The sequence below is a fragment of the Schistocerca americana genome, chromosome 2 (assembly GCF_021461395.2).
Source record: "Schistocerca americana isolate TAMUIC-IGC-003095 chromosome 2, iqSchAmer2.1, whole genome shotgun sequence".
Classification (NCBI taxonomy): Eukaryota; Metazoa; Arthropoda; class Insecta; order Orthoptera; family Acrididae; genus Schistocerca; species Schistocerca americana.
In genome coordinates this window covers 138083067-138095444 of record NC_060120.1, presented here as the reverse complement: position 1 = coordinate 138095444, position 12378 = coordinate 138083067, and the positions used below count along the sequence as shown (strand labels likewise).

Below are 12378 nucleotides of genomic sequence, written 5' to 3'. Positions count from 1 at the left end.
TACTGCCATTTCTACATGTGCATATAGCTAACACTTGACTTTTGTCGGACCATTGTACATTAGAGTAAGACTCAATGCTACATATTTTACATTATTACGCACGCAGATAATAGATGTTGATGTAAGAGCTGACTTAGGATCCTTTTTTTTTTTTTTTTTTTTTTTTTTTTTGGTCATCACTCTACTGACTGGTTTGATGCGGCCCGCCACGAATTCCTTTCCTGTGCTAACCTCTTCATCTCAGAGTAGCACTTGCAACCTACGTCCTCAATTATTTGCTTGACGAATTCCAATCTCTGTCTTCCTCTACAGTTTTTTTTGCCCTCTACAGCTCCCTCTAGTACCATGGAAGTCATTCCCTCACGTCTTAGCAGATGTCCTATCATCCTGTCCCTTCTCCTTATCAGTGTTTTCCACATATTCCTTTCCTCTCCGATTCTGCGTAGAACCTCCTCATTGCTTACCTTATCAGTCCACCTAATTTTCAACATTCGTCTGTAGCACCACATCTCAAATGCTTCTATTCTCTTCTGTTCCGGTTTTCCCACACTCCATGTTTCACTACCATACAATGCTGTACTCCAGACGTACATCCTCAGATTCTTTACATCTTTATAATGATAGTCCCTCGACGGATACTTGTTAGTGAAAGCTAAGTTAAAAGTAGTATTTTGACATAAATGAATATCGATTATGATCTATAATTTTAGACACCAATCATCAGCCTAGACAGGGTGTAACACACCTGTCCCTCCCATGCGCTTATAATCCCAGCCTCGAAGAGTCTGTCGATGATGTCGTTGAGCTGCTCGAGGTAAGGCCAGCATTTGCGGACCGCAAACACCACATGCTCCCAGTAGATGTCCTCGCGCATCGGTCGCAACCAATTGCTCAGCGCTTCCTCGTCGATATAGTCACCAATGGAAAAGTACCCTGGGGAAAAAAAGCTCATTCATATCACACCAAATTTGTCTTACACTAGCCATAAAAACAATTTTTGATACTCTTAAACTTATCTAGCCAGAGAATGAAATTAATTACACGCTGCTATAAGCCTGTTAAATAATAACACAAATAGTCACCCACACAATAAATAAGCAAATTTTGTACTTCTGCAAAGTTCCTTTTAGGCATCTGAAACTTTGTGCCACTGGAGTACGTGATTAAAACATGTGTAATAACAGGATGTGTAGTAAAGAATAGAAGATGGGATTAAATATCGCCTTTTTATGAACAAAATTTTTTCATTAACCCAGTTGCTCGCTACATCCGAGAAGATTGTTAGTGTATACATTAGCCAGCGTCACTAAACTACCAAATTACGTTAACAGAGTGCCTTCCTATGTTTAAAACTATATCAACTGCGTCCATAATCCGCAAGCCACCTCACATTGTGTAGTGACGTGCACTTTTGCTGCTAACATCGTTTCCCCGTTTCCCTTTGGGTTTTATAGAAGAAAGTAATGTGTTGTTCGACCCGTCTTCGAGCGTACGTCATCACAGTTTGAATTTTAAACGTTTCCACGATGTAAAACACCGCTCTTGTGCCGTTTGGCAGTGAGGTCTCATTAGTATCTCCCTGACGCTCCTGCGATTTCTACGGGAACACGTGACGAAGCGTGCAGTCTTTCTCTGTCGCTTCTACTAATCCAACGTGGTAAGAGCCCCAGCAAGACGAGTAATACTCAAGAATCGTCGGCAGCGTATTTTTGTGCTATTCCCACAGGTGATTCCATTGGTTGACTTAATTATGTCTGCAACCGTTAATTTGTGTCTTATTTTCCTTGTACTGTAGAGTATCAGGCTTAGCTCAATTTCAGGCACTCTCTTAAAACGTATTTTATTAAACAATACATATTAGAAGATCACTGGTTATTTAAAACTAAAAACAGGGAGTGAATGATATACAAATTACAATATATATTTTTTCATATAAAATCTTTTAACGTGGTACTTGAACGTGGCGTAAGGCTGTGCAATAGTACGAAAATGAAATAAATGGTAACTGTTGCATTCAACGCAGAAACTTTCAAAATGAGAAATCGAATTAGTGTTGTGTAAGTGGATGAATTACATTTCCCTAAGATAATTCCAAAGAATTTCAGCCTAGCACCTACTTGACCTAAAATTAGCTTTATCTCGTCATTAGTTCTCTCTAGGCAGTTATTCGTAGATATCTTCCGGATTGCCACTGTTTGGAGCGATTGATGGTGAAAAGGGTAATCGAGCAGTAGTCAGACTATTTTTTGTCCATTTATGAGCAGTCATTGTATTTAATTACGTTTAGTATCAACATTCAGTATCTGCACCAGCGTGGATCCTTTGCAGTTCTTACAAATTTTCGTTATGTCGTCTGGTGTGCATTAAACTTAGAGGCTGAGCCAATAAGTAATTCCGCACTGCAACCATCAGCCTGAAGTTATCCTTAACTTTCAACAATACGTACCCCTCTCCTCTATTCCATAGACTTACAGCATCGTTCAAAAGGGCCTTGAAATCCTGCAGCAAATCATTACTTTGCTGCATCATCTACAAAGTACTGTTAACCCAGAGTGTTATCTACAGACACAAATACGAGTGGATGACTGTCACGAGAGCTATGTCGGTAGCGTAGGGAGGGTGTTAGAAATGAAATGTTTTCTAATAATTTCTACGTCTGATTTGCTGTATCAGAAAACATCCTCGCTCGCACACAGGTAATTTGAGAATTCTGACCTGAGAATAGGGCTACACTAGGTTGATGCATTAATAGTATCACAAACAGGGTGCAGTGTAACGCCGTAAATGCATATCCTCCTATTTCCATCTATTCTACTATAGATTTTTTTTCCTTATTTTGTTACCTTAAGATATGACATTTCTGTGTCTTTATATATTGTAATTGTTTTAATATTTGTATATTTATATATTTATGTATTTATCTCGATGTATAATTGGTTTGTTTTGTAAATATTATTTGTATTTTTAAGCTGGGTGTTGCCTAGGGAAAACTATGCTATCGAACGAATACATCGATAGGTCGTGTGGAGAACCAAAGTGTTTAGGATCTTTGGTAGTGTTAACTCTGGCGCGTGGAGCGCGGGCAGAGCAGAGTCTGGCTGGAGTAGGGCGGTGGAGGAGGTGTGTTGTGTGATGCTCCCGCGAGTTGCCGCGCTTTCGGGGTTTGGCAGCATGTAATTGCGCTCGACTTGCTATGTTAGTTTCTGACATGGTGTCGCGGACGGGAAGCGTTAGCTGGCACACATCAAGAGCCCGTTTCGGCTAGAGACCGTGTCGAGAAGAAGGCGCGCCAACATCCAGCTTCTGCAACAGCTACGGCCGACAATGAGTGATTGTCGCCACCTCCTCGACAGACGACTTCAAACCTTCAACCAACCAACAAGGAAAACTGGAAGCACGTAAAGTTTTAGAACTGTGTGGCAGTCCTCAGCATTTAAAATTGTTCCATTTGCCTCACAAAATTACAGCAACGTAGCATGAACCTTTGTTGCTCATTGTCCCAATCGCATTACCAAGCAGGGTCCATTCCTTTTCCGAAACGTACCCGAGTGTCGTTGAAATTCAAACGCCATTAGTAGAGTAATATCATTCCATTTCACTGCTTTAATTTCAAAGTTCAGTTAAAGTATACATAACTGGCTACAATATTTAGATTACACAAGCACAAATTAAGAGTGCGAGTTTTGTTACCATATTTTAGCTTACCTTTGACTGCAGCTCAGCTTGGTACGTACTAAATTTTACTATTGCTAATTGTTCAGAATCATTTAATTCAAGTTAATAGTTAAATCTCTTATTTCTAAATTGCGTAGATTCAAGTAGCTTTTGAAATTATTGTTGAGGTAACCCAAGACTAACCTTATTTTACTGAATTTCGTAGTGCTTCAGAAACAAAGCTCACTATTAATTTCAGTCACTAAATTAACTTTCAATTTTCCGGTTTAAATTAATTCTTTTGCTAAATTATGTCAGAGTGTAACGAAATTTATTACTTGTGACACACATTCAGTTTTCACACAACACGCTTTTAGTGCTAATTATATGTGCAATTATCTTTCATTTTCAGTTAGTATAGTAGTTATCCACAGGACTTGCGACCGTAATTTTTCCCAATTTACAAATATCTAATTAACGCCAATTAATTGTTAACGTAACGACCGCACATTTACTTTCTTTATTAATTTTACCCTTTTCTCAAAATTAATTTCCACCAATTTCATTTGCATTTTTCCTTTTATTTAGATGTAACCCTTTCCTCCCTCTTTACCTACAAATTAACTTCGGTGACGATTGCTTTTCCCAAATTTCCATTAGGTGCACGCGGTTTAAATTTTTCTGTCATTAAGGTCGATAAATGAGGGGGAGGTTACAGCAGTTTCTTCCGTATGTCAACTCGCGTGCTCCAATACAGTTACACAATAACCTTTGGTAGATCCCTGTAATGATCCGTGTTAGGCGAGCGGCGAAATTTCTGTAGTGTATCTTGATTCATAATCAAGTGCTAACACCAGTTTTCCGAAAAATTATCCGTTATGCATGATTTGCTGCGAAATTATTGCCAGCTCGCGAAATCTTTAGCTATGTTAATGACGCTTCTTTCCTGAGTAAGATTCAGACGGAGAAATGTCACTGTTGTACACCAGCCTTCGCGTGACGCTTCTGGCGTTCGGATCATCTACGATAGATGTCATTCAAGGGACAAATCTTCCTGAAGAATAAACGTAAGATATATTTTATTGTAATAACGTTTCAATTATCAGGTCTTAATAGTTTTCGTAAAAATGACGTTTTAAGAAAAAAATTAGCTACTCTAAATAATAAAGCTAGAAACCCAGAACTTTGTCAGAAGATGCATATGGAGCTCATAAATAACTGGTGCAAGTTTCAAAGTTAAAGAACGAAACTTACGACCAGAATCCACGTTTTTATAAAAAAAAGGAAGGCGCTAAATATTGGACTTAGACACGTAAAACATTGTTTTATGCTCCAGTTCACCCTAAAACTAATAACTGACAGACGACGTTAAGCTACCTCTTGTAGTTTTTGAGTAATTAAGTTAAAACCAAATTTGTAACGAAAATATACCTGATTGTAGTAGTTTAAGTACCTGTAATAGAGGATTTTGGTTAAATCAGATGACAAAACCGACTAAATAATAAAGCTATAACAAATTTTAGAGTTGCAGTATTAATAACAGCGAATACAAGTTCTTGTAAAGCTATGGTTCAGATCTAACGAGCTACCGTTAGTTCCACTATAAAAATTCTAGAAGGCAAAGTTTTCATTCAGGCGAGCTGAAACGTTTTCAGTGCTTTCAAACGAAGTACCTAAATACATGTGAAAATTAAGAAAGTTCTTAAATAATTCATAACTATGTTATCAAATACGCTACTGGCCATTAAAATTTCTACACCACGAAGATGGCGTGCTACAGACGCGAAATTTAACGGGCAGGAAGAAGATGCTGTGACATGCAAATGATTAGCTTTTCAGAGCATTCACACAAGGCTGGCGACACCTACAACGTGCCGACATGAGGAAAGTTTCCAACCGATTTCTCATATGGAAACAGCAGTTGACCGGCATTGCCTGGTGAAACGTTGTTGTGGAGCCTCGTGTAAGGAGGAGAAACGCGTACCATCACGTTTCCGACTTTGATAAGGGTCGGATTGTAGCCTATCGCGATTGTAGTTTATCGTGTCGCGACATCGCTGCTCGCGTTGGTCGAGATCCAATGACTGTTAGCAGAATGTCGAATCGGTGGGTTGAGGAGGGTAATACGGAACGCCGTGCTAGATCCCAACGGCCTCGTATCACTAGCAGTCGAGATGACAGGCATCTTATCCGCATGGCTGAAACGGATCGTGCAGCAGCATGGAGACCATGGCTGCGGTTACCCTTGACGCTGCATCACAGACAGTAGCGCCTGCCACGGTGTACTCAACGACGAACCTGGGTGCACGAATGGCAAAACGTCATTTTTTCGGATGAATCCAAGTTTTGTGTACAGCATCATGATGGTCGCATCCGTGTTTGGCGACATCGCGGTGAACGCACATTGGAAGAGTGTAGTCGTCACCGCCACACTGGCGTATCACCCGGCATGATGATATGGGGTGCCACTGGTTACACGTCTCGGTCACCTCTTGTTAGCATTGACGGTACTTAGAACAGTGGACTTCACATTTCAGATGTGTTACGACCCGTGGCTCTACCCTTCATTCGATCCCTGCGAAACCCTACATTTCAGCAGGATAATGCATGCATGTTGCAGGTCCTGTACGGGCCTTTCTGGATACAGAAAATGTTCGACTGCTGCCCCGGCCAGCACGTTCTCCAGATCTCTCATTAATTGAAAACGTCTGGTCAATGGTGGCTGAGCAACTGCCTCGTCACAATACGCCAGTCACTACTCTTGATGAACTGTGGTATCGTGTTGAAGCTGCATGGGCAGCTGTACCTGTACAAGCTGTTGGGTTCAATGCCCAGGCGTATCAAGGCCGTTATTACGGCCAGAGAAGGTTGTTCTCGGTACTGATTTCTGAGTATCTATGCACCCAAATTGCGTGAAAATGTGATCACATGTCAGTTCTAGTATAATATATTTGTCCAATGAATACCCGTTTATCATCTGCATTTCTTCTTGGTGTAGCAATTTTAATGGTCAATAGTGTATTATGTGTCCGAGAAAACGGTCGTTCTGAGACTGCTGCCGTGTGTCAAGGCGGTAGACAACAGATGTGCCCTCGGCCGTCCACTGCGTCACCTGCATAAATACAGCCCGAGAGACAGTAGTAATGTTCTCTTCGCACTCTGCTACTGTAACATCTACGTCGGTTGGAGGTCGGATCTCTCTCTGACTAGGATGACGTCAGAGACAGACTGTGACAAATCGCGTATTTGCGGTAAAAACGGAGGACTGTACACCCTACTGGATCGCTTAGATTTCGCTAAAATAACAGTTAGTGTGCCGTTCGTGATAATTACAAATCCGCGTGGCGACTATTATTTCCACTTTTGTAGTGAGCATTTATTTCAAACATGCATTTCATTATTATTAGGGCGAAAGACAATCTGGTAGGAACATACCGTAGAGGTCGCTTCTGAACTGCTAGTTGTGCTATTTATGACAGAAAGATTTACTGTCAATTAAATGTAGTGAATTTCAAAGCGTTGTACATGAGAGACTTTACTCAATGTGCGTATGAACCAGAACTTCATACTTTCATTTAAAATCATAGTCCTTATCCCACTAAGCAGAAGGAGAATAGAAACACTTCTTTCAGTGGGATGTATCGGAATGTGGCCGTGCAGACTGGGAAATAAGGGCAGTCTGTTTCCTTCACTTTCTGGCTGACAACAAAACTAGTCGCCGGGCTCGCATGAGAAAGACGGCGAACAAAAACAAACACAAACAATCGTCGTATTTTCAACCCGCCACCCAACAACCTATCTCCAAAATCCTATGCTTAAACCACACCCCACCTGTATCCTACACTTCAAAGTGAATCCATTTTGCTAACTTGCAAGGAAAATAATGTATTACCGACGAGACAAAGACATAGAGAACAGACTACTTCAGGCAATTGTGTCATTTCTGGCCAAATCATCTGCTTTAATCTGAAGAAGAAATTTCTGAGAACGTATGTTACGAGTACAGTATCGTATGGAAGTGCACTATTTCCTGCGTGTAGTGTCCGCTTGGTTTGAGGCGCCATGTTACGGATTGTGCGGTCCCTCCCGCCGGAGGTTCGAGTCCTACCTCGGGCATGGGTGTGTGTATTGTTCTCAGTATAAGTTAGTTTCAGTAGAGTGTAAATCTAGGGACCGATGATCTCAGCAGTTTGGTCCCTTCGGAATTCACACACATTTGAAGTACATTATTGTCGGTGGGAAAACTGGGAAAGAGAATTGAAGCATTTCAAATATGGGACTATAGATAGAGTTCGAAAATTAGTTTGACCGATAATATGAGAAATGAGAAAATTCTCCTAGGAATATGCATGGAGAGTAACGTGTGACAAACATTAACAGGAACAGACACACTACGATAGGCAAAATGTTACAACATAAAATAATAACTTCCCTGGTAGCCAAGAGAGCTGTGGATGATAAAACCTATGTGGGAAAAACGTTACTGGATTATGTGAAATAGGTTGACGATGTTGGATGCAAGCCCTACTCTGTGGTGAAGATGTTGGCATAGTAGGGGAACTCGGAGTGGGCAGCATGAAACCAGTCAGACGATCAAAAAAACAATGTTGTATGTGGTTTCAAGAGAATCTACGCTACGTTATCGATTGTCAAGACGAAGATTTTCTTGAATAATATCCTCCACGCATTGCAATGTGGCAACACAGAAAAAGTCCACAGAATCATTATCGTCTGTTTTTCACATTCTTTGCCCAACTAAACACATAAGGCTGTTAATTCAGACATAGCCAGGATGGAGACGAACGACCTAAAAGTTTGACGTTAAGATAAAATTTTTTAAGTAATATATCTTAAAGGTGATGATCGTTAGGGAATAACATTAAATGATGACTAGTTTCCGCTGATTACATAGCCATTTTCAGATCTGTAATAATAGCAAAAAACTGCAGTAAGATAGAGTACCAGAAGAAATTACACGGACCGGAATAATACAACCAAAAATTCGATTGTATACGGATAAGAGAAACACGTGTAGTGTAGTTGATTTGCTGCAGTCACACGAAACCGTATGTGCGTACACCTGCCTTCCGAAACCATTTGTCTAAGACATACAGTGAAAGAGGTACTAAATATGGTAGATAAACTGTCTGTTTGAAAACCTCATCCTCGTCCTTGTTCTGGCGTTTTTACGCCTGCATAGTTTTCTGTACTTAGCGAGACGAAAATACACTGTCGAGGAACATAGCTGGTAGTTGTTATAATTCCTGTTGCAGATTATCGACGTCCTAGATGGCATGGGCTTGGTGGAATGGAGGATAGTTTCCTGTAGATAAAGCTCTGTGTAAGTGGGCTTTCGAAACATCGAGTGTCCACTTGTGCCATTGTTCTTGCATTGCACCAAGACCTCTAAAAACGGCAAACAAAGTTATGTCTCCATCTCCATAATAAATTTCACAGATAAAATCTGCTTAGCCATTCTTTACTGCAGGTCCATCTACTTCGACCTACCGTTATGATTCCCGTTTACTTCATAATGCGCGTAGGTGAACCCATATCTCATACAAAGTGAATAATTGGTCCATAAAAGCAATTTACGTATTCACTTCTTGTCTACATTCAACAGATGCACCCTCTGTCGTTGTACACAGCTTTGTCATTTTTTGGTCTTCACGTAACTGGTGGAATACGGCTTCATGTAACATGTCATAACATCATTTACTTCACACACTAAATCTTACGATACCACATCTACGTTAACATCCACATCCGCGCTCTGCAAACCATTGTGAAATGCGTGGGAGAGTGTGCGTCACATCGTTCCAGTTATTACGAATTTCTCCTGTTTCATTCTAATATGGAGCGCGGGATGAATGGTTATTTAAATATCTCCATGCGCGCTAAAATAAATCTAATTTCGTCCTTACGGAGCATAAGGGCACAATACGCAGCGTGCTGTAATTTAATCCTAGCTTCATCATTTAAAGCTGGTTCTTGATACTTTGTAAGTGGGCTTTCTCTGGATACTTTACGTCTGTCTTCAAGAGACTGCTAGTTCAGTTTTGTGACACTATCCTATGGGTCAATCATACCTGTGACCATTTGTGCTACCCTTGTCTGTATTGGTTTAATACCACTTGCTAGTTCTATTTCTCATTGGTCCCACACGCTTGAGCTGTTTTCTAGGTTTTGTTAGCACGAGTAATTTACAAACGGTATCCTTTGTATATTGACTGAATTTCCCTAATATCACCAATAAAGCAAAGCCTTCCACCTGCTTTACCCACTATGGAGCCTTTGAGATCACTCCATTCTGAATCCCCACTAAGTGTTACACACAGGTATTTGTATAAGTCGACCGGTGTCATCTGTGACATATTGATATTACCATCATAGGATACTGCGTTTCTTTTTCGTTTTGTGAAGTACACAGTTTTACATTTCCGAACACTTAAAGCAAGTCGCCAATCTTCGGACCACTTTGAAATCTTGTCAAGCTCTGACTGCATGTAATAATAGCAACTCCTCTTAGACACTATCTATTGTAAATAACTGTGTCATCCGCGAAAAGTCAGATTACTATTAATATTGTCTGCAAGGTCATTACTATTCAGCAAGAAAAGCAGGGATCCCGACACACTTCTCTTTGTAACAATCGAGGTTATTTCTACATCTTGCTTTTCCTATATATTTCCGCCTGTGACTGCGTTTTACCATGGGCCTTCACATCTTCAAGAGAAATAGGGCGATATTTGAAGTATATTTTTCACATACGTGTCCTTCAAAAGTTTTAAACCGTTCAAAACAAAAAGAACTTTACAGCAACTAGCTGAAAGCTGTGTGTACATTGGAATGAAATGCTCACAACAGGGTTACTTCAAAAAGACGTTTAAATACAACTGTTCCCTACACGAAGTAGATACTCGACTTTTGTCATTGCACCACAGGTACTAACATTACAGATACAAAAGGGAATAGATACCATTGACATTCCTGTACACCCCTGCTCTTTTAATATAAAAGTTTACAGCAGTCTTAAGTTATTCAGTAATTTCTGCCTGCAAGAAAACCAGCTACAGTTGCATGAATATTTCGTTTAAAGTACGCCTGGTTTCGGTCTCACCCAGGGACATTTTCAGATCACTTCAAATGCACCTATTTTTGTATGAACAGATGTATTTGATGTCATCTAACATTAGCCGTGTGTGAGGACAAAAGTGGTAGTGTTTTTTAAATAAAATCTGTAGCCAGAAGAGCTTCTGTTATTGCTACCTGTTATTTGCAGTCGTGGAACTCGTCACAATAACAAAGGAGAATTTAAATGTTTACCAGATAATTATGTAACAGCAATAACTGGTTCTGCCCAGAGAAAAAACAGTTTTTCTTGCTATATTGCTGTGTTCATATTGTTCTAACAACGCAGCCTCTGCAATTTTCTGTTTCATGCCTAATAACTGGGCTTTGACTTTAATCATTACGTTTCGTCCCGTAGAGGACTCACAGTACGTGCACAAGTTTAGGATGTAGACAAAAGCGGTGGCATATGGAAGGTAGGATCGGAGTAGGCAGTGTACTCGGGGATAGGAGAGGCGGTCAAGGCTACTCCTGACGTCAAGCGGAAGATCCGGGTTCGACCCCAAGCCCAGCACAAATTTTTATTGTTACCAATGCACAGAGTAGCCAAAGTTTAGCCGCAATTTCAAATGTGAATATGATTCTCATACAGTCCTTCTTGTTATAGTTCTTCTAGGGGAGCTATAATTCCTTCTTACATATTAGGAAGCGAATGTGGAAGAGACAAGAGCTTCAACCACAAGATTTTTACCAGATACTTACCATTACTCATCTCTGCAGGAATGACAATGACAACCATTTCCCATAACCGTAATATATGTACTTGAGAGATAAGGGAATAGAACGTAGGAAACCACGGCTAGTTTATCAATACGAATTACAAAATTTGTGAAATATCCTATTTTACATTTTATGGTGACTCAACCAGCAGGAAACTACGATAAGTAGATCATACCTCCAGGAAGTCTCTCGACGATAAACGCCAAGTCTCGAGTGGTGACTCGAGAACGCAGGACGTCTGGTGTGAGCACCCGGAAACGCTCTATCAGGTCCAGGAAGACTTGATCTGTAAGTCCTCTGAGCGAGTTGAGGAACGCACTGTCGATTTGCGCCCACTGCAGCCCACTGTCATGCAAGTCAACCACGGTGTCTATGGGAGGCTCATATCTATAAAAACAACAAAATTGAAATTACTGTGTTAAATAGCAACTCTCATATGCTTAAGAGACCAACAATATTAGCATATTAACCCTTAGCTGCTGTACACTGTGTCAAAAGCAGCTTATGTTCTTTTTATTAATTTGATGCTGCCCTTCAACTTTTACCGCCTTTCCGTCCGCTGCGGTCCTAGAACCGCAGCGGACGGAACACGGAGCAGCAACGCTCCAGCAGGTCGCAGGGAATGGGCACGGACCACAGAGGAAGCGCCTGCAGGCGTTGGTGGAGGGGGAAGGCCATAGGCACAAATACTGGACCAGGTCCACTCGAGGAGCAGTCTCAGGTCGCACCTGATGAAGGTTACGAGCTACGTGACCGAAATATCGTGCAAGTACGACGCTGATATCCGGCAGAACACCCGACAACCCAAGATGTCATTAGATCGCCGGGAAAGCTTGAAGAGTTACATTAGTGAAAGCTGTTGACAATGTTGAC

The 12378-nt window shown here is 40.8% G+C and overlaps 1 protein-coding gene across 1 annotated transcript in view; it reads right to left on the bottom strand.

Annotated features, from left to right (window-relative positions):
- Nucleotides 1–12378, bottom strand: part of LOC124593832 (glutamate receptor ionotropic, kainate glr-3-like) — a 53390-nt gene that overhangs the window by 17174 nt on the left and 23838 nt on the right. Inside the window, exons 5-6 of the mRNA XM_047132180.1 lie at nucleotides 11681–11892; nucleotides 746–933 (exon numbers count right to left, since the gene is read on the bottom strand). Coding sequence (XP_046988136.1) covers nucleotides 746–933; nucleotides 11681–11892 — 400 coding nt within the window. The remainder of the gene's footprint in view (nucleotides 1–745; nucleotides 934–11680; nucleotides 11893–12378) is intronic.